Genomic DNA, 24,066 nt, shown 5'->3' with positions numbered 1-24,066 from the left:
CTGTCTCTTCCCTTAAGATACAAGTAATCTCTTATCTCTTCCATAAAAGCCTTTCCTGACTTCCAAGGAATACTATTTACACATTTATCATATTACCATATTATAATAAAATAATTTGTTTTTCTATTAAGGTATCTTAATGTATCTTTCTTTATTATAAATCCTTTAACAGTGCAATATGTTTTATTCTCTTTTGCATGCCTGGGACTTTACTCAATACCCAGTATAGAGTAGGTATCAATACATTTGAATCAAAATGATTCTCCTTATACATACTTTTAGAAATTAAGAGGCCAAAGTATTAAAATTTGAAAGGACAAAATAATTACTTACTGCTTTTTGAGATGGACAAAATATGGCTTTTCTTCTATTGTAATCATGTAAACAACCTATAACAAAATTATTAGAAAAATTCAATAATAACACATGCCAAATAGTGTATCTTCTCCAAACTAGAGTTTAAAATATTGACAAAATTAATAACAACCTGTAACCATTATATTGGCTTTCCTTCCCACACAGATACTTGGAGCTTCAGAATTCTGCATTGAGAACTAAGTGATAAAGCACTCGCTTGCCTGCTATTCACTATTACTCACACCTCTGAGGGAGAAGATTACCCGATGATTATTATCTTTCAGTTCAGACAGACCCCACCATCAAGGATGTCCACCTCAATTGTGAGGACCCATTGGTTGCTTACCTAGAGCTCTCCTGTAAGGTAAATTGTCCTGCTCATTGAAAGAGACCCTCCCAAAAGACAGAAGTACAAGAAATGTAATATACCTCTAGCAATATAACATCAAAAGCCATTGCATTTTACTTATCTGTGTGAGCAATCAAACTCCTCTGGAATAGAATGTAGGAGAGAATACAGGGAGACTAAAGACATGTCTAGAGAACACCACAAAAGATAATAGAAAATGCAATGGTCATTAAATTATGTATTTGGTTAATTTAAGAAATAGCATTTAACAGTTTTCAATTCCTCAACTTTATACTGGAGCATAACAAGGTACTTTGATTCAGGTAAATGTTCTGTGAGGAATCGGTTGAATGGCATTCTGAAAAGAAGTGTAAGTGGAATTTGGAGGGGACCTTTAAAATTGTGCCCTCTAAAATCCTTTGATATTAAACAAATAAGATGAAAATTAAAGGATAATATGAAAGCACCAATAAAATTTAAAATCCACATATCTTACAAAGCTAAAACAAAAAAACTAAAATAAACCAAAAATGTACAAAACCAACCAATGGAAGGAAAAAACTCTTGAAAGACACATTATCCAGAGCCTCCACATCTTTTCATATACAATATCCAACCGATAGAAGCTGAATTGTAACCCCTCCAAAAATTCATTAGATGAAATACTAATCCCCAGCACCTCAAAATGTGACCATATTTGGAGATAGGATCTTAATGGCTGATGTCATTCTTAACTGTAAGAACCATGAAAGTTTTCCTTTTAAATCAGGAACAAGGCAAAGGACTTCCCTTCTCTCTGGTACTTTTATGCAATAAAGCAAAAAAAAGTAAATAAAATGGACACACATTGTCTAGAAATAAATGTCTGTCCTTATTCACAGATTACATGATTGTCTATGTAGAAAATCTGAAAGAATCACCAAAAAAAACCCTGGAACAAATAAACAATTGTGGCAACATTGCAGGATACAAAGTTAATATTAAAAACTCATTATCTTTCCTTTGTACCAATAATGAACAGGTAATAAGTTAAGTGAAACACACAATGTCATTTACATTTCACCCTGAAAAATGAAATGCTTAGGTATAAATATAGCAAAATATATATTTATGAGAAAAACTACAAAACTAATGAAAAACTCCAAAAGAACTAAGTAAATGTAGGGATATTCCATGTTTATAGATAGAAAGACTCAATATTGTCAAGATGTCAGTTCTTTCCAACATCATCTATAGATCGATGTAATCCCAATGAAAATATCAGCAAGCTATTTTATAGATACCAACAAACTGATTCTCAACTTTATATGTAGAGCCAGAAGACCCAAAATAGCCAATATAATATTGAAGGTGAAGAACAAAGTTGGAGAATTGACACCACCCAACTTCAAGACTTAGTATAAGGCCAGGCGCAGTGGCTCACACCTGTAATTCCAGCACTTTGGGAGGCCAAGGCAGGTAGATCACCTGAGGTCAGGAGTTCAAGACTAGCCAGGCCAACATGACAAAACCCTGTCTCTCTTAAAAACACAAAAATTATCTGTGCACGATGGCGGGCACCTGTAATCTCAGCTACTCAGGAGGCTAAGCCAGGAGAATCACTTGAACCTGGGAGGCAGAGGTTGCAGTGAGCCAAGATCGTGCCACTGCACTCCAGCCTGGGCAACAGAGTGAGACCCTGTCTCAAAAAAAATAAAAGATTTAGTATAAATTTACAGTCCTCAAAACAGGGTGGTGTTTGCAAAATCTTAGACAAACAGTTCAAAGAAATAGAGATCCCAGAAATAGATCCACATAAATATGGTCAATGGATCTTTGACAAAGAAGCAGGGGCAAAACAATATTTTTAAAAGACAGTCTTTTCAAAAAATTGTACTAGAACAACAGCATTGCCACAAGCAAAAAATAAAAATAAAAAATAATCTAGACACAGACTTTAAATCCCTCACAAAAATTAACTCAAAATGGACCACACACCTAAATGTAAAATGCAAAAACTGTAAAACTACTGGAAATGTTCACTAGAAAAAAAGAATAAAATACATTGGGTGTGACCACTGTAGAAATTATGTTGCAATCTAAATGAAACAGACTATAACTGCAAGCAACTTCTACAAAACAGGGAACTGTTAGGGGAAGTCAAATCATCAGGAAGCTGTGATTTAAGAAGGAAGTATGTAATTTAGATGCTTATAATTTATTTCAGGTGAACAACAAATAATTTTAGTATAAGTAAGCCTCATGTAGTATTTCTCTTTTATCTTTATGTACACGTGCATTTAACTGGGTATTCTATATTTTTATTTACTAAATCTTATAACTGTGCGTCCTTAGGCACTTTTACTTTTGCAGGTCCTACCCCATATGATACCAAACATATTCAAATAAAATCACATCCCACAATAATTATAATTTTCTGTTGCTAAAATATATTACAATGTAAATTTGTAAATCATTATAGTTAAAAGAAACACACTGAATTTCCATATTATAAATGCCTTTATAAAAATTCTAGAAATTAGACAAGTGAGGAATTCAAAGATTATCAGTGATAAACAATGGAAAGGGAGAGTTGGTATTATTAATCTCAGGGAAAAGGAAATTAAACAAAGATGTAATGTCACCTCTTCTTTCCAATCAGAAAGGGAAGCTGTCATAGGGCTCATACACCGCAGCATAGCTAGTAATTCACTTGGGAGGCAGCGCGAGGGGTGTTCAAAGCTGCATGATAAGCATGTTGGTAAATAAAACTCAGCTATTAGAGGAAGAAAAGGTAAAGAAAGGGTATATGCGGAAGGGGAAACGATATAAATAGTATATCCTTATGTGAAACAGAGAGGAAAGATTTCTGAAACCACTAAATGGAAAAAAAATAAATTTGGAGGCCCATAATTACTAAATAACAATAGATTATCTTATACTGGAAGAAGTCATGTGAGAAGTATTCTCCTGCCAAATTATTAGAGAAGGAACATTCACTACCATCCAATCTCGGACTGTGAAATTGATGTGATCATTAACAGATAAGCCTGCCCAGAAGTCATCACCATTCAGATCCTCACTGACTTAGTAAAAGCTAAGACAAATCACTAGGGGATCACTAGGGCTAGAACTAGAATACCAGAAAACTCAGTTATCAAGATAAATCATATCTTAATGCAACCTTTTTAAAAATCAATGCAAAAAAACACCATGATGAAAAAAATATCAAAATTTTCAAGACAGGCAGGATCTGATCCTGTAGTTACATGATGCATTTCACTTGCCTCACCCTAATCCTGGTCCTGAGGGGATCCAAGTTTTCTGCCACCTCCTTAAATTTCAAACTTGGGGGATCCTATGCCTAGCATTTTGGCCCCAAGGGACCTTATCCCTAAAATCCTTCATCATCAACAGAAACACACACACACAGTCTCACACATTCGTAAATATCAAAATGCTCCCTCTTGTGAACCTGTTCTCAGCTGTCAGCTCTGCCTCCAAGAAGTGTAATCCTGCCCACATTCAGCACCTTTGGTCTTGACATTAAACACAACTTAAACAACATTTCATAGTAAAAATATTATTAAAATTACATTATGTTCTGGATCTGTGTTTGCATCCGATGATGAAATCTTCTCTGGAATTGTGGTCTGCAGGAAGATTTTATGAGGATCTAAAAATAAATATAAACTATGTTATTTTGATACCTGTGATCTTATGTTATTCATTTCTAACTCTGATTCTGCATTTGTTTCTCTACATTAGCAGCTATTTTTAAAATAATCTACACATCTTGCCCTTTCCACTATCTTTCTAGTCATTCTTACCTACAAATTTCTGACGCCTGGTCAAGATCTCAAATTTTTATTCCCATTCTCCCCTGCAAATCCCTCTCTCAACACACACACACACACACACACACACACACACACACACGCACAGTTGGCACTGGCACAGCTAAGTTAACGCTAAGTACCAAATTCAGTGTTGTAAACAGATGTGGAAATGAGAAAACAGATGCATGAAGAAAGATTTTGCAGGGACGAATATAGAATATTGAATACAAGGATGATCTGCACTTTTCAATGGGGCAGGTGAAGGATAACAGTTGCCAAATCAGTAAATCCTTGATAGATAGCTTTTTTTACAGTGATGCAATTATTCGTAGAGTAGCAGAATTTTGTATGTGGAAAAAAACCACATATTTCATTTTTGTTCATTTTCTGCATCAGGAAGCCATCCCAGAGAAGTAAAACGATTTTCTGTCGGAGGCTGCCTCTCTGCCTTTTTGGCCACAGACCTTGAAGCAAGGGGCCAGGAGAAAGCGGGAGAGCATGGAGCCAGGGTAAAGTCTGGGCTGGACCTGGGCGGTGGAAAGAGTGAACAAGGTCTCCCTCGGAAGCCTGGAATTCCTGGACTTACTGAGGTCTGCATGCATCCCACCAAGTCCAGTGAGAAGCACCAGAAGAAGGAACATGGCTCGCTGTCTTGGAGCCCAGGCGATGAACAGCAGTTGAGACGTTGAGACGTTGAGACCTGGAGAGGCGCAGCTCGCGCAGGGCTGAGCGCGCGTGAGGCGGCCCAGGGAGGCTGCGGAGAGGAAAAGCGCACAGACGAAGCGGGAGGTGATTGGAAGTAGGTAACGCGCTGCTGGCAGGCAGCTGAGCACTCAAGAGAAGCGTCTCAGCATTGATACGCCAGTCAGTTTATTGTTAAAGAAGAAAGGATTCCTAATTGTCAATTCTCAGGTTAGGGTGGTGCCTGGTGAGCCTTTTGCTTTTATCTTTTACTTAGACCATCGCTTTTTTAATTAACTTCCAGTTACAGTGAGAAAAGAAACAAATATAAAAATATTCTGGTTACTGACAGCAATCAAGTTTCTTCCCATTACATTTATATACCATGCAAACAGTTTAGCTAGAACCAGGCAAAATGCACGTTTGCAGAAAATGTTGCAAACGCTGTGATTTTAACATTCCATGGTTGGAGACACCATTATAGGACAGCTATAGAACGCAGAACAGCCCATACAATCCCTGCTCAGACAGACTTCCAACAAATCTTCTCTAATGTCCCAAACTATTACTGCTACATTCTGTGTAATCCTGCAATCCCTAGCTTTTACTTCTTTATTCAGACCTTTTAAAATTCTGCTTCTAGTAGAAGCAGAAACAGTTTAGTTTATTGGGGTCCATAGGCACTCTTTCCTTTGCAAGTCCTAGCACACATCATATTAAATACACTAAAATACAGCCACATCCCCACATTAACTGTAAATTTTCAGTAAAAATCTGAAGGCGTGTTTATAAATATGCTTTGAAATTACTTGGATGCAAATCTAAGGGACATTATCAGCAGAAGAACAATAACAAAAATCTTTAAAAAAGAACCAAGAGACCAAGAAATAAAGTCACAAGACATGAAATTAAGAGTAGAATGGATACAATTGCTTAATGAAGCAGAAATTTGGAATATCAGATTGGCAAACTCTGACAGAAAAGAATAAGGAAAGAAAAAAGTAGGAATGCAAAAATAAAATTAAGTTATATGGAAAATAGAAATAGAACTGTCTGTATCTAGAGAATAGCATTTCCCCCCAAAAAAACAGAAAAATCAAAATAGGAGGAAATATTTAAAGAAATAATGGAAAAAGTTTCTGCACATTTAAAAAGTTAGAGAATGACCTTAGATTGAAAGAACCCAGAGACTGTGAACTGGGCATTGAAGAGGAAAACACACAGACACAAACACACACACACACACACACACCCCCCTGAAATTTAAAATGATACCAAAGAGAAAATCCTAGAATCTTCTAAAGGAAAAGAACAGGTTGCCTACCAAGGAACAAGAATCAAATCAACATTCATAGCCATACTGAACACATGAAATCAATGGGTTAATATTATTAAATTCTTAACTGAAAAGAAATCTGAAATATTCAAATGTGAGGGCATGAGTTTTAAAATTTTCTTCAATATATGAATTCAAATAAAATTTGACGTAAAGATACATATCAGAAAGGCATTTCATAGAAGAAACCACATGATAAGGAAAACAGAAGACTATATTAAATGATGTCACAGTAACAGCAATCAAATATCTTTCCAAAGTTTGTTTATATGTGAGAGAAAAATACTACATCAAATAATGAAAACATATATATCTAATAACCTAGAAGCATATTTTTAGACAATATGACTATGATGGGAAGAATGGAGAGGGGCAATGCCAAAATGATAATGTTCTCAATTTGAAACATTCTAACATGTATTTATATAACTAATAGCTTTAAAATGTATCAACAAAAATTGATAGGCTTATGGGGAAAGCTGGCAAAAGTATCATCAGGATTGGAGATTGAAACACATCTCTTATAATTATTGATAGATCAAGCAGGCAAAATTTAACAAAAATATATGAGAGTTGGATGACTCAAATAAGCACAATCTAGTAAATATTTGTACAATTCTAGATCAACATAGAGAATACACATTCTTCCCAACCACCCACAAAATATTTACAAAATGATCATGTCCTAGGTTTTATAATATTTCACCAATTTTAAAGAATAAGCATGTAATTGAGTTTATATGTTTTCAATTATATTGATAATCACTATATATTAAGTGAACCGTTTAGTCAATTTAATATTAAGGAATTATTGATATAGTTGGATCGTAATTACCGTTAACTTTCCATTTGCCCTGTCCTATTTTTCCTCTCCTTTCTTGCCTTCTTTTGGATTGATCATTATTATTTTCCTACTTTATTGACATGACAGCTATGTAGTTTTTAAATTTTTCTTTTAGTGGTTACCTTAGAATTACAGCATTTACTCAAGATAATGTCCCTATCTTAATGTCTACTGATTATCAACCTTAATTACATTTACAAAGTTCCCTCACAGAAATACCTAGTTTTGTGTTTGATTGAATAAATAGGCAACAGGAATTTTGAAGGAACATCTTTAGAACTCTGCCTGCAATAATGTCTTCTAGTCCTTCGGGTCCTTATCAACCAGGTTTAGATATGATTCTTCAGGTGTCATTCTTTGAGGATGAGGTGGTATAGTGTTTTAACAGGTCTTTTAGGTGGTAAAAAGGTACAGTCCCCCCGAACCTGCCATAATGTATACAAACTTTGAATTTCTGTTGCTAGGTGTTGCTAGAGTGGCAAACAAATTTCACCGAGTCTTTCCACAACCCAAGATGCCTAACCTGAATTAGGTCACGTGCAACCTGGAAACCCCTAAAGTTATACAGGGAAATGAGAGTGACGTTGAAATGATGCATGAGGTTTATCTCTCCATACAAGAAATCGCTGGTATCCTGGAACCTCACCTCTTATGAAATGCTTTTCTAGGACCTTAAAGCTGCTATATGATTTATGGCTAGCTCCATCACCCTCACGTCCAAATGTGTAAGGATGGCAAGCACATAGAACACAGTCTGTTGGTATAGATTTAAAGAGAAAGGTGAAGGAGCCTAGTCAGTAGGCAGAACTGAAGACAGTACTCATGAAATGTACCCAGATGCTAAAGTCCCATCAGGCTGCTCCTTATAATCTCTGTTACTTGTCTGTGCCAAATAGTTTAGCTAACCTGTCTGGCATTCTAATGGTTGGAGAAATTTGATCAGCATTGAGCTGGTCTAATTCCTATACATTCAAGTTTCTGACATTTCTAATAGAATTGAAAAACTAATTTCCTATATGGATGCCCACCACATTTCTAGAATATATTGGCCTTGAACAATACTGTTGATGGGCAGACAAAACCTATAGGCTCTCTGACACAACAAACACACTGAAAACAATGATGAAAAGGAGTGAATCAAATGCACATGAAGAAAAGAATATTGCCTTTTGTGGGGCCCAGCCAAGATGATTCCTATGGCAGCTTGAGAACACCTTCAAGTAGCTCATGAGTGTGAAGTTAGCTACAAATTAGTTCTTGCTCCAGGCATCCTCTGTTTCCTAAAATTATTGACCCATACTATCACTGACAGGTAGATTGCAATGGGTCACTCTTTATGTTATATCTATAAAGCAGAAAGTGTGTTATCACTTTAGCTAATTCTAATTTGGTTTATGCAGAAAGCAAATTCTTCAGCAGCTAATTATCCATGATTCCACAATGCCTGTTCAGAAAACACATTTTTGCACCTGTTGTCTATCTTTGGAGAAGGTATATGTATGCCTGAGGTTGGCAGGGCTAGACAAAGGGTCTAGGCAGTTCATCTGGATTCAGGAAAGTGAACCTGCATGGCTAGGCCAATAAATTGGAGACAGAGACTTGCAAATGTAGTGGCTGGAAAAAATAAAATTCCTCTCTTTAATTCCTCCTGGAGTTAACCTACAGCATGCAAATAGCTGTCATTCTAGCTGAAATGTATTGTAGACCAGCACTAGCTGGTTATAATGTTGGGTGTGAAATCTCTCTTCATCTGTGTCCACAGAGAACAACACATCAGCAAACAAAGAAAACATAAATACATGGAAACATCTCATATTCACAGATTGGAAGATTTAATATTGTTAAGGTGACAGTACCACCAAAAACTATCTACAGGTTCAATACAGTCCGTATCCAAATGCCAAAGTGGTTTTGTTGTTGTCTTTTTTTGTTTGTTTTTTGGGGTTTTGTTTTTTGTTTACTATTTTTGTTTTTTGCAAAAATAGGAAAATCCACCCTAAAATCCAATTGGGTATTTCAGGATTTCTTCAAAGAAGTTAAAATTTATACCAAATATGTTTGACTCCATTACATGTTGTGAAGAAGCTACTTCTACAATACATTAGTTAAATATTCAGCTCCCATAAACGAAATCTTCTATCACCATTAACTTACAGAGAGAAAAAATTAGAAAACTGATAGAAACATAAAAGACTGGGATCTGAAAAGCTTACCTTAGATTTTCATCACTTAAAGATAGGATTGGACATATTCTTACAGAAAGCATTTCTGAAATGAGAGACACCAGCAGGAAACTGAATGGAAAGGATGCCTTCGGCCTCACAGCCTCCTCCTGAGCATCCAGCAACACATAAGAAGCCCGTGAGACTCTTGGCCCTTTCTTGAACTTATGAAAAAAAGAAAAGTTCTTGGATATTATGAAATTATGAGGCTCATCAAATATCCAGATATCTGGAAACCATAAGCAAATACCTTCATGTATGTGTCTAAGAAGTTATTCATGGCAGTCTTTACCAATTGCAAAGAATATAGTCCTCCTGAGAGTAAATCCTACAAATGATAAATACTTCACTGAAATTAAGGAAAATAGATTGACAATCCATTATTTTCTTATCTTTCTTAAAAACTAACTCATGTGCTTAATGAATGGCGGTTTCATTTTAAAACAAAACTGGATACATATAAGGAAGATCATTGCATGCTGTTACAGTTATCACTTTAAGAAAGAAATGTATTCTAGATTTTCAGATATACATTTAAATTAAAGCCATGGAATATTTTTATTAAATAGATTAAAATACACTGACTTTACTACAAATTTTCTGTGGCATATCCATTAGCTGAATATTTAATAATAAATGATCATTGAATAATAGATTGTAAAACCACAATCTGAGAGACTGAGACAAAATTACCATACCAGGAATGTTTTCTAATGGAGTGTGAAGATTTATTTCTATTCTATTCTGGAAGAATTCAGGTAAAAAAAATTAAAAGTCCTCAAAAACATGAGCTAGGTACATTTGAAGTATTATTGTACATATTTTATAAATACTTGTATAGTTGAGGTCCTTTGAGCAGTTCTCAATTATTCAATTCCCAGAGGTCAACTGCTTTGGTTGCTAATACAACTTGAAAAAATGCAGAATTTCATAAATATCCCAGGTTTTTTTAATTTCTTTTTTTATTATTATTATACTTTAAGTTCTAGGGTACATGTGCACAACGTGCAGGTTTGATACATAGGTATACATGTGCCATGTTGGTTTGCTGCACCCATCAACTCGTCATTTACATTTGGTATTTCTCCTAATGCTATCCTTCTCCCAGTCCCCCACCCCCCGACAGGCCCTGGTGTGTGATGTTCCCCACCCTGTATCCAAGTGTTCTCATCGTTCAATTCCCACCTATGAGTGAGAACATGCAGTGTTTGGTTTTCTGTCCTTGTGATAGTTTGCTGAGAATGATAGTTTCCAGCTTTATCCACGTCCCCGCAAAGGACATGAACTCATCCTTTTTTATGGCCGCATAGTATTCCATGATGTATATGTGCCATATTTTCTTAATCCAGTCTATCATTGATGGACACATAAATATCCATTTTTTACAATGTTATATAACATCAATTTGTGGATGTATAACCATTATGTTAACATAGGTTTTTCTCTAGATAAATACGTAATATATTTGATTTTGCTTCTGCAAGATATGATTTCAAAAACTAACTTCCAAGTCCATACAGCTGTAAATCTGAGTCTGAAATATAACCACATGCTTTATAGAAAGGTGTACATTATCTATAGGTGAGTTATTGTTTATTTTTCCAATAAATAAGAAACAGTTTTGACATTCTTAAATATAAGAAACATCTTAATGGCATCCAAATTCCCAATGAATGACAACATGACTTCTATTAAATATGTTGGAAATGGTTTCTAAAGATATATCACATCAGATCTGGTTTTATCCTTTGAAGTTTGTTTGTTTTAAATTTTTAATTGTCTTACTGAAGTGGCATTGTTGTCTGGGGTAAATACCTGAGGTTCACCATCTTGGACCAAGGAAATTGAGTATGCAGACACAAGAAGCAGGTTTAGGAGTGGAGGTTTACCAGGCAAAAGAAAGAGAAAAGAGAACAGCTCTCTCTTATAAGAGAGAGGGGGAAGCCGGAATGGGACTTCCCATCCGCTTCGGAATGCACAGGGCTTTATAAACAGGATTGAGGTGGTGTGTCTGATTTACATAGGGCCCAAAGATTGGTTGGACCAGGTGTGATGTTTACATAATGCACTGGGAAGCTAGCCACCCCACCCTAATCTTTTATTATGCAAATGGAGTCTCTACTTGGCCAGTGCTATGTTGCCTGCTCCTTACTGTGCACGTGGCCAACAAGGAAAGCGGAAGATGGAGCCACCATTTTGAACATGCCTAGTCCCCGGGGAAGCCCCTTTCCTATTGGCACATCTGACAGCATCCGCCTGTGCAAGCTTTTAGCTTTCCTTTTTATTTTTTGCATTTCGATTTTACAGGCTGCTCTTTGTTAGAAAAGAAAATGATCTGGAGCTGCTATTCGTTAAAAGGAAAATCTTACTGAGGACTTCCTTACCGTTACTATTTGCCTAAATAATTTCTTCTTCTTTTTCTTTTTCTTTTTTCTTTTTTTTTTTTTTTCTGACGGAGTCTCGCTCTGTCGCCCAGGCTGGAGTGCAGTGGCGCGATCTCGGCTCACTGCAAGCTCCACCTCCCAGGTTCACGCCATTCTCCTGCCCCAGCCTCCCAAGTAGCTGGGACTACAGGCGCCCACCACCATGCCCGGCTCATTTTTTGTATTTTTTAGTAGAGATGGGGTTTCACCGTGTTAGCCAGGATGGTCTCGATCACCTGACCTTGTGATCTGCCTGCCTAATAATTTCTTCTTAACTCCTATATCACTGTGACCTGTATGTGTCCTCCCCCAATTCACATGTTGGAGACTCAATTCCCAATGCAATAATCTTGGAGAGGGGGAGACCTTTTGGAGCTGTTTAGGTCATGAGGGCAGCCCTCAAGAATGGGTTAATGCCATTATAAAAGGGCTTGTAATAGAAACAGTTTGCTCCTTTTATCACTCCTTTCATCACTTCTGCTAAATGAGGACACAGTATTTCTCCCACTCAGAAGCTGCAGCAACAAAGCATCATCTTGGGAGCAGAGAACAGCCCTCACCAGACACCCAAACCTTCCAGTCTTGATCTTGAAATTCCCAGCCTCGAGAACTGTGAAAAAAATTAATTTCTGTTCTTTATAAATTACCCAGTATCTGATATTTTGTTATAAAAGCACTAAGGGACTAAGAGAAATTGGTACCAGATAAGTGGGGTGTTGTATAACAAGTGCCTAAAACTGGGGGAGCAGCTTTGAAACTGGGTAACGGGTAGAGGTTAGAACAGTTTTGAAGTGAAAAATATATAAGCTAGAAAATTTGTAAATGGAGCATTAAAAACATTCTAGTGAGAGTCTGAAAGAGAAGAGAGGTAGGAAAAAATCTCGTTCTTCATAGATAGTACTTAAATTGTCATAAACAAATTGCTGGTAGAAATAAGGATAGTAAAGACTATTCTGATGAGGTCTCAGATGGAAATGAGAAACAAGGTATTAGAAACTAGAGGAAAGGCCATCCTTGCTCTAAAGTGGCAAAGAATTTGGCTGAATTGTGTCTGTAACCTAGGACTTTGTGGAAGGCAAAGCTGGAGAGTGATAAACTAGGATTTGTGCTGGAAGAAATCACAAAGCAGCAAAGTATTGAAGGTGCTATGTGTCTTCTTCTGGTCGGTTGTAGTAAAATGCCAGAGGAGAAAAATGAGTTAAAGGTGAAATATCTAATCAACAGGGAAGCAGGACATAAAGATTTGGAAAATTCTCAGCCTGGCCATATAAAGAATTAAAAAGGCTTATTTGGGAGAAAATACCAAGGGTATGGCCAAATGAAATGCTTGATAAGGAGATTAGCAAGGATAGAAGGAAGCAAGATGCTATCCATTGAGACAGTGGAAAATTCCCGTAGAAATTCATAAATGACTCTAAAAGCATTTTGGAGATCTTTGATGCTGCTTTTCTCATCACAGGCCCAGAGTGCCAGGGTTTTGAAGGCAGGATGGTTTTAAGGGAGAAGCCTAGGACACCCATGGGACCTCAGGGCTGGATACCCAGGGCCACCTCAAATCTCCCTCCCTGCATTCTGGCGCAGTGCTCCATGACCACCTCAGCTATGGCACAAATGGGCCCAGGTGGAGCTTGAACCACTTTTCTGGAGGATGCACATAGTAAAATCTGGCAGCCTCCACATGGTGCTAATTCTGTAGGTGCACAGCGTGTGTGAGCTGTGGGAGCATGGCTGTCTGCACCTGTATTTCAAAGGATGCCTCAGAGATCCTTGGGGCCCAGGCAGAGAACTGTCACAGAGCCAGGGGTGCTGAATAAAGTCCCTACTAGGGCAATACCTAGCAGAGCCATGGAGTTAGGTCCACTGCAGAGGGTCTCTGCTAGGGCAATGTCTAATGGAGCAATGGGTATGAGGCCACTCTAGAGAGCCCCCACTAAGCAATGTCTAGTGTAGCTGTGGGGACTGGGTCACCCTCAGGACTCCAGCACTGTAGAGTCACCAGTGTACAGCATCAGCCTGGGAAGCTGCAGGAATGCACCTTCAGTGTGTGAGAGCTGAAACATGGGCTGCACCCAGCAAAGTCAGAGAGATGGGACTTCCCAAGTCCTTGGAGGCCCAACCCCCCACACCAGTGTATCCACAAGGCAGGAAATGGAGTCAAAAAGATTATTCTCAAGCCTTAAGATTTTATTGTGTGTCCTTTGGACTTGTATTTGTATTGTACTTGAGCTTTGGACTTACTTGGGACTTGCTACCACTTTCTTCTTGCCTATTTCTCTCTTTTGGAATGGGAATGTCTATCCTATGCCTGTCCTACTATTGTATTTTGAAGGCAGGTAACTTGTTTCATTTAAACAGGCTCACAGCTGCAGGTAAATTTTCCTCAGGCTGAATCATGCCTTGAGTCTTACTCATTTCTGATTAAGATGAGACTCTGAACCTTAAACTTTTGAGTTGATACCTCAAAGAGTTAAAACTTTTGGGCCGGCACGGTGGCTCATGCCTGTAATCCCAGCACTTTGGGAGGCTGAGGCAGGCAGATCGCCTAAGATCAAGAATTCAAGACCAGCCTGGACAACATGGTGAAACCCTGTCTCTACTAAAAATAAAAAATTAGCTGGGTGTGGTGGTGCATGCCTCTAGTCCCAGCTACTAGGGAGGCTGAGACAGGAGAATCGCTTGAACCTGGGAGGCAGAAGTTGCAGTGAGCCGAGATCGCACCACTGCACTCCAGCCTGGGTGACAGAGCGAGACACCATCACCAAAAAAAAAAAAAAAAAAAAAAACACTTTCGGAGCTATTGAGATGGAATAAATGTATTTTGCAAGTGATAAGAACATACATTTTGGGGGCTAAGAGCAGAATGCTACAGTCTGAATGTGTCCCCCGAAATCCATGTGTTGAAAACTTAATCCCCAATGCAACAGTGTTTAAAGGTGGGGGCTTTTGAGAGGCATTTAGGTCATGAAGGTGCCCCTCTCATTAATGGATTAATACCCTAATAAAAGGTCTTGACAGAGGGAGTGTGGTCCCTTTTTGCCCCTTCTGTCCCTTCCACCATGTATGGACGCAGCATTCCTCCTCTCCAGAAGATGGAGCAACAAGGTGCCATTGGAAAAAACAGAGACTGGGCCCTCACCAACCAGCACCTTGATCTTGTTGGATTTCTCAGCTTCCAGAACTATGAGAAATAAATGTATTTTGTTAATATGTACAAATTTCCCAGCTGGTGACATTTTGTTATAGCAGCCCAAGTGGATTAAAACAAATGGATTTTACTATAGAGTATTATCTTTAAAATCACATTGTCTCTTCTATGTCAAAAGCATTGTTTTCTAATTTTAAAAGTAATATTTTCATATAAATATTGTACAGTAAAGTTGGTTGTTTTTTTTTTTTTTTTTTTTTTTTTTGAGACAGAGTCTCACTCTGTGCCTAGGCTGGAGTGCAGTGGCATGATCTTGGCTCACTGCAATCTCCACCTCCCAGTTTCAAGCGATTCTCCTGACTCAGCCCTCTGAGTAGCTGGGATTACAGGCGCCCACCACCATGCCTGGCTAATTTTTCTATTTTTAGTAGAGATGGGGTTTCACCATGTTGGCCAGGCTGGTCTCAAACTTCTGGCCTCAGGTGATCCACCTGCCTTGGCCTCCCAAAGTGCTAGGAATACAAGTGTGAGCCACCATGCCTGGCTGAAGTAGTTCTTTATCACTGTTTAACACATTACCCTAATACTAGTATCTGAAAACATTAACAGTTATTATCTTAATTTTTGTAAATCAGGAAGTAATATACCACTCAACTGGATCCTCCAATTTACAGTCTCTCATAGGCAGGAATCAAGGTGCCAGCTAGGACTGCAGTTATCTCAAAGTTTGACTGGGAAAGTATCCACTACCCACTTATTCTGGCATTGCTGGAAACATTCTGTTTTGCAAGAGCCTTCAGTTTCTTCCTGGCTGTTAAAAGAAGGCCAACCTCAGATTCTTCCCACATGGACTACTGTATGGGATATCTCACAGCTCATGGCTCCAAAAGAGACACCCTCCCTCCACTTTAGGAGAAGAAAGAAAATAGTTGGGAGGGCTTTGTCTTGAATCTTGGATACCAGTTCAGCCATAGCAGGATAAGACACTGGTCAAAGTCATGAGGCCCCCTTTCGAGGTCATGGCTCCTGATGACATTTCTAGAGACACCCTGGACCCTAAGGGAACCTCCTACCTTAAGGGAAGGATCCAGTTCTGGCAGGATTCATCACCTTCTAACTGAAGAGCCTTTGGACCCTGAATAATCAGCAGTGATACCAGGTACTACATTGAAGGCCTTGGGTGAACCTCTGAGACCTCCTGGCTTCAGGTGAAACTCAGCACATTGCCAGCTGTGGTGACTATAGGATGAGATTTTGTCTGCTTGAGAAATGTGGAGGGAAAAGTAAAAAGGACTTTGTCACGCACCTTAGGTACCAGCTCGAACACAGCAGGTAAAGCATCTGGTGGGCTCCTGGAGTCCCCAGTTCCAGGACTTGCATCTTGGATACCATTTTTGGACCTGCCCTGAGGCAGTCAGGGGGTACTGCCTTGAAGGATAAATCCCAGGCCAGGTAGCATTCACCACAAGCTGACGGGAGAGCCCTTGGACCTTAAGGAAACACTGGCGGTATTCTGGCAGTACTCCCTGTGGGCCTGTGGTGGGGTAGCCATGGAATGAGGCTCCTCTGCCTTTGGAAAGGGGAGAGAAGAGTTGGAAGGACTGTGTCTTGTGATTTGAGTCTCAGTTCAGTCACAGTGCAATAGAACACCAGGGGGACTTGTAAGGTTTTTGACTCTAGTCCCTGGCCCTAAAACAGCACCTCTGAACTTGCCTGGAGTCTAGGGAAACTCACCACCCTGAAGGGAAGGACAAAGATCTGGCTGGCTATGGCACTTGCTGATTGTAGAGTCCCAGGGCATTGAGCAAACATAGGTGGAAGCCAGGGAGTAGTTACTGAAAACATTGGATGAGGCTGAGTGCTGTGCTGGCTTCAGGTCTGACACAGTACAGTGGTACTGGTGATGTCTAAAGGAATGCTCCACCCCTAGCTCCAGCTGGCTCAGAACAGAAAGAGATACTTTATTTGGGAGAAATTAAAGGAAGCAACAAAAGTCTCTGCCTTTTATTCCAGAGAATTTTCTCAATCTTGTCCAAAACCATCAAGGTGGTACCTCTACAAGTCTGCAAGAACTACAGCATTAATGGGTCTCTGAAGCAAGTACAGCTTAGATTACAATACCCAAGTTCTTTAGAATATCTGGAAAACTCTCCCAAGAATGAATGGTACAAACAAGCCCAGACTGAGTAGCCTACAATAAATAACTAACTCTTCAATGCCCAAACACAGATGAACATCTGCAAGTATCAAGACCATCCAGGAAAACATGACCTCCCCAAATGAACTAAATAAGGCAACAGGAACAAATCCTGGAGAAACAGAGATATGTGACCTTTTATACAGAGAACTCAAAATAGCTATTTGAAGAAACTCAAAGAAATTCAAGAGAACACAGAGAAGGAATTCAGAGTTCCATCAGACAAATTTATTATAACAAAGAGATTCAAATAATTAAAAAGAATCAAGCAGAAATTCTGGAGCTGAAAAATGCAATTGGCCTATTGAAGAATGCATCCTTTAGTCTTTTAGTCAAAACTGATCAAGCCAAAAAAAGAATCAGTGAGTTTGAAGACAAGCTATTTGAAAATACACAGTCAGAGGAGGCAAAAGAAAAAGAATTTAAAAAAGAAGCAGGCCTACAGGATCTATTATAGAAAATAGCCTCAAAAAAGCAAATCTAAGAGTTATTGGCCTTAAAGAGGAGGTAGAGAAAGAGATAGGGGTAGAAAGTTTATTCAAAGGGATAATCGAGAACTTCCCAAACCTAGAGAACAATGTCAATATCCAAGTATGAGAAGATTAGACAACAACGAGCAGATTTAAGTCAAAGGAAACTGCCTCAAGGCATTTTATAATCCCTTAAACTCCCAAGGGTTTAAGATAAAGAAAGGATTCTAAAAGCAGCAAAAGGAAAGAAACAAATGACATATAATGGAGCTCCAATATACCTGATAGCAGACTTCTCAGTAGAAACCTTCCATGACAGGAGAGAGTGGCATGATGTATTTAAAGTACCAAAAGAAAAAAGCTTTTACCCTAGAATGTATATCCAATGAAAATATCCTTCAAATGTAAAAAAGAAATAAAGACTTTTCCAGGCAAACAGAATCTGAGAAATTTTAATAACACCAGAACTGTCCTAATAGAAAGGATAAAGGAATAGTACTTCAATCAGAAAGAAAAGGATGTTAATGAACAATAAGAAATCATGTGAAGAAACAAAACTCACTGGTAATAGTAAGCGGGCAAAAAAAAGAGAGGATATTAGAACACTGAAACTGTGGTGTGTAAACTTATCTTAAATAGACTAAAAAATAAACCAATTGAAAATGAGAACTATAACTTTTCAAGATATAGACAGTATGGTAAGATATAAATAGAAACAACAAAAAGTTAAAAAACGGGGGAACAAAGTTAAGGTGTAGAGTCTTTGCTTGTTTGTTTTCTTGTTTATGCAAACAGTGTTAAGTCATTATCAGATTAAAATAATGGGTTACAAGATAGCATTGGCAAGCCTTGTGGTCACCTCAAGGCAAAAAACATATGAGTACAGAAAAAATTAAAAAGCAAAAGACTAAATCATGTCACCAGAAAGAATCACCTTCACTGAAAGGAAAACAGGAAGGAAGGAAAGAAGGAAGAGAAGACCACAAAACAGCCAGAAAACAACAAAATGGCAGGAGTAGGTCCTTACTTATCAATAATAACATTAAATGTAAATGAACTAAACTCTCAAAAGACATACAGTAACTGAGTGGATTAAAAACCAAGGCTGAATGATCTATTGCCTACAAGATATACACTTCACCTATAAAGACACACCTAGACCAAAAATAAAGGTATGGAAAAGATATTCCATGCCAATGGAAACCAAAAAAGAGCAGAAGTCACTACGCTGATATTCAGCAAAATAGACTTTAAGACAAAATGTGTAAGAAAAGACCAAGAAGGTCACTATATAATGACAAAGGGGCCAATTCTTCAAGAGGATACAACAATTTTAAATATATATGCATCCAATGCTGGAGCACCAAGATATAGAGAGCAAATTTTATTAGAGCTAAAGAGAGAGATAGGCCCCAATACAATAATAGCTGGAGACTTCAACACCTCAATTTCAGCAATGGACAGATCTTCCAAACAGAAAATCAACAACAACAAAAAAATAAGACTAAATCTGCATTATAGACCAAATGGATCTAATAGATATTTACAGATCATTCAAACCAAGAGCTGCAGAATACACATTCTTTTCCTCAGCACATGGATTATTCTCAAGGAAAGACCATATGTTAGCCCACAGAACATTCAAAAAATTGAAATAATATCAAGTATCTTCTCTGACCTCAATGGAATAAAACTAGAAACTAATAATGAGAGGAATTTTGGAAACTATAAAAATACATGAAAATTAGACAATATGCTCCCGAGTCACCAGTGGGTCTATGAAGAGATTAAAAAGGAAATTGAAAAATTTCTTAAAACAAATAATTGAAATACAACATACCAAAACCTATGATATACAGCAAAAGCAGTACTAAGTGGGAAGTTTATAGCTACAAGTGCATACATCAAAAAGGAAGAAAAATTTCAAATAAACAATCTAGCAATGCATCTTAAAGCACTGGAAAAGGAAGAACAAACCAAATCCAAAATTAGCAGAAGAAAATAAACATAAAAATCAGAGCAAAAATAAATGAAATGAAAAAAAGACAATACAAAAGATCAAAGAAACAAAAAGTTGGTTTTTTGAAAAGTTACACAAAATTGACAAACCTTTAGCTAGACAATTTTAAAAAATGGGAGATCTAAGTACATAAAATCAGAGATTAAAAAAAGATGTTACAACTGATAGCTCAGAAATTCTAAGGATCCTTAGTGCCCACTATGAGTAACTATATGCCAATAAATTAGAAAATCTAGAAAAAAATGGACAAATTCCTAGAAACATGCAACCTACTATGACTGAACCATGAAGAAATTCAAACTCTGAACAGACCAAACAAATAATGGGATTAATCCCATAGTAAAATGTCTCCCAGTAAAGAAAAGCCCAGGACCCAATAGCTTTACTGCTGAACTCTTCCAAACATGTAAAAAAAATTAATACCAATCCTACTCAAACTATTCAGAAAATAGAAGACAAAGGAAGACTTCCAAATGCGTTCTACAAGGCCAGTATTATCCTGATACCAAAACCAGACAGAGACACGCTAAAAAAAAAAAAAAACAAGAAAATACCTCTGATGAATATTGATAGGAAAATCCTTGACAAATTACTAGCAAATCGAATTCAACAATATATTTAAAATATCACTTATTATAATTAAGATTTATCCCTGGGATGCAAGGATGGTTCAATATATGCAAGTCAATCAATGTGATACATCATATCAACAGAATGACGGATAAAAATCATGTATTTCAATTGATACTGAAAAAGCATTTGATAAAATTCAACATCACCTCATGATAGAAAACGTTAGAACATTGAGTATAGAAGGAACATAACTCAACATAATAAAAGCCGTAGACAACAGACCCACAGCTAGTGGGAAACTGAATGGGAAAAACTGAAAGCCTTTTCTCTAAGATCTGGAACATGACAAAGATGCTGCTGTCACCACTGTTATTCAACATAGTTCTGAGAGTCCTAGCTAGAGCAATCAGACATGAAAAAGAAATAGTGGGCATCCAAACTGGAAAGGAAGAAATCAAAATATCCTCGCTTGCATATGATGTGATCTTACATTTGGAAAAACCTAGACTCCACAAAAAACTATTAGAACTGATAAACTAAGTAAACTTGCAGTATACAAAATCAACATACAAAAATCAGTAGCATTTTTATATGCCAACAGTGAACAATGTGAAAAAGAAACAGAAAGAGTAATACCATTTACAATAGCCACAAATAAAATTAAATGCCTGGGAATTAACCAAAGAAGTGAAAGATCTCTATAATGAAAACTATAAACACTGATGAAGGAAAATGAAGAGTACACCAAAAAATTGAAAGATATTCCACGTTCATGAACTGGGAAAATAAATATTGTTAACATGTCCATACTACCCAAAGCAATCTACAGATTAAATGCAATTCCTATCAATATACCTATGACATTCTTCACAGAAATTGAAAAAAATCCTAAAATTTATATGGAACAACAAAGGACCCAGAATAGCCAAAGCTATTCTAAGTAAAAAGAACAAAACTGGAAGAATCACATTACCTGACTTCAGTCTATGCTACAGAGCTATAGTAACCAAAACAGCATGTTACTGGAGTAAAAACAGACACATAAACACATAGACCAATGGAACAGAATAGAGAACCCAAATGGATAAATTCCTAGGCACATACACCTACTCAAGACACTTGTCTGGTGAAAATGTAAACATGTACAGACTTATGAAAAACTGCATGGAGTTACTTCAATATAGTAAAAATCAAATTACCGTATGATCTAGCAATCCCACTTCTGGGTATTTATCCAAAAGATTTGAAATCGGGTAGTTGACAAGATGTCTGCACTCGTTCACTGCAGCACTGTTCACAATAGCCAAGTTACAGAGTCAACCTAAGTGTTTATTAACAAATAAATGAATAACATGTGCTACAATGAATGCTATTCAGCCCTAAAAAAGAAGAATTCTGTCATTTGTGACAATATGGGTGGAATTGGAGAGTATTATGCTAAGGGAAATAATGAAGGCACAGAGAGACAAATATTGCATGTTCTCACTTATATGTGGAATCTAAAACAATCAAACTCATAGAAGCAGGGAGTAGAATGGTGGTTACAGAGGCTGGGGGTGGGGAAATGGGGATATGATGTCAAAGTATATAAAATCTCAGTTACACAAAAGGAATAAGGATTTTTTTGAGACCTATCGCACAGTATGGGAATTGTAACAATAGTGTGTTGTACATTTAAAAAATTTCTAAGAGAATAAAGTTCAAACATTCTAACTACAAAAAAAGATAAATATTTAAGGTGATGGACTTTTTTTGTTTTTGTTTTTGTTTTTTTTTCGAGACAGAGTCTCGCACTGTCGCCCAGGCTGTAGTGCAGTGGTGTGATCTTGGCTCACGGCAAGCTCCACCTCCTGGGTTCACACCATTCTCCAGCCTCAGCCTGGTGATGGACATGTTAATTGGATTTATTTATTGCATGTTGTATTCATGAGTCATAACATTACTCTGTATCCCATAAATATACACAATTATAAGTTGTCAATTTACAGTTAAATACATAAATTCATAATCAGTGAACTTGAGACAGATCAACAAAACTTATTCAAACTAAGCAGCAAAGGGAAAAATTAATGAAAAATAAAACAGAGCAAGACTTCAGAGACACACAAAACAATACTAAATGAACAAGAAGTTGTATAATTTTAGTTACTTAAGGAGAATGAGGCAAAAGAAAGATTCTTAATGGCTGAGAATGTTCCATAATTGTGGAGAGACATTAAGCAACAGATCAAAGAAGTTAGGTAAACACAAAGACGGATAAATTCAAAGAAAACCACACATAAGCATATCATGATCAAATTTTCAGATGCCACAACAAAGGGAAACATCTTAAAAGCACCTGAAAGGGTGTGATGGAAGGTATATTACAATCCAACATACAAAAACAAGAATAATAACTCATTCTAAGCAGAAATAATGAAACCAAGAAGAAATAAATATGAAGTGCCAAAGGAAAAAAATGCCAATTTAGAATTCTATGCACAATGGGGAGTGACAGATGAGGGCACTATAGTTGAGTGCTCACCTCTAGGAGGAAACATTTGAGTGGGATGTGGATTATGAGAGGAAGACAGGCATGACAGGAACTGGTGAAGAACATTCCACAGTGAAGAAACAGCAAGTGGAAAAGGCCTCAGATGGGCATAAAACTGGCTTGTTAAGGAGGCCAGTGTGGCTGGTTTTTATGGAACAGAAAGAAGACTAGGAGACAGGCAGGAGACAGACAGGCTGGGCCTTACAGGCCATGGGAAGGCACAAGAGGGAGCAAGAAAGCAAAATAAAAATGGTGTGAAATACTATCAATGAAAGGAATGTTGCCATTTGAGTGTCAGGTAGAGGATTTTCCTGAAAACGTGCAGATGTGGACTTCCTGTCCTACAGTTTCCCCTTCTAGAGGCACTTGTCTTAATCCATAAGGCCACAGGCAATAATAGGAAAAACATGGGTTTGAGTAAGTTGTTCTTTTTATAAACCTCTTATCTATCTTTAAAATAAAAGTGGTGCAAGATTGGATTACAAATCATAATAACTGTATCTTACCAAGATGAAAGTAAATAAAATTTTTTCTAACAGAATAAAAGTGTACAGAATTTGCCACCATCCAAAATACACTGCACAGAATACCAAAGAAAGTTATTCAGGGTGAGGAAAGTGATTCCAGATGGAAGCACAAAGCTACAAGAAGAAATCTACAAAACCAGAAAGAATAAACATGGAGTAAATGTAAAAGACTATTTAAGCTTTTTCAAAGCACTACTGACTGTTTCAAGTAAAAATAATAGCAATATGTCAGAATTTATAACACACATACAATTAAATGTAATAATACAAAGGGTAGAAGGGAGTAATAGGAATCATACTGATATAAAATTCTTCTGTTGTTTGTTAAGTAGTATAATATTAATTCAAGGTAGACTTTGATACATTAAGAATCCATACTGTAATCTCTGAGTAAACACCAAATATTATTAATAATGAGCTACAAAGCCCATAGAACAGAAAAAAATCAGATTAGCGCTCAATTAACCTGAAATAAATACAGAAGGAAAAAGCAAAAGAACAAAAAAGATGAGAGAAATAGAAAAATAGAAACTGGTAGACTTAAAATCAATAATATCAGAAATTAATTTAA

General features: G+C 37.2%; 1 protein-coding gene across 3 annotated transcripts in view; it reads right to left on the bottom strand.

Annotated features, from left to right (window-relative positions):
• Positions 1-6,416, bottom strand: part of LOC100432897 (disintegrin and metalloproteinase domain-containing protein 5) — a 133,501-nt gene extending 127,085 nt beyond the window's left edge. Inside the window, exons 1-4 of one of the 3 annotated variants that reach the window (XM_054561493.2) lie at positions 5,111-5,274; positions 4,282-4,361; positions 3,331-3,427; positions 334-389 (exon numbers count right to left, since the gene is read on the bottom strand). In XM_054561493.2, coding sequence (XP_054417468.1) covers positions 334-389; positions 3,331-3,427; positions 4,282-4,361; positions 5,111-5,122 — 245 coding nt within the window. In that variant the 5' untranslated portion in view covers positions 5,123-5,274. Of the gene's footprint in view, positions 1-333; positions 390-3,330; positions 3,428-4,281; positions 4,362-5,110 lie in introns of all 3 variants that reach the window. The other 2 variants (XM_002819025.5, XM_054561494.2) reach the window with 2 other exon arrangements.
• Between the last annotated feature and the right edge of the window lie 17,650 nt (positions 6,417-24,066).

The sequence above is a fragment of the Pongo abelii genome, chromosome 7, assembly GCF_028885655.2.
Source record: "Pongo abelii isolate AG06213 chromosome 7, NHGRI_mPonAbe1-v2.0_pri, whole genome shotgun sequence".
Taxonomy (NCBI): Eukaryota; Metazoa; Chordata; class Mammalia; order Primates; family Hominidae; genus Pongo; species Pongo abelii.
The sequence above is the reverse complement of the archived record's forward strand: the minus strand, read 5'-3'. Positions and strand labels throughout refer to the sequence as shown.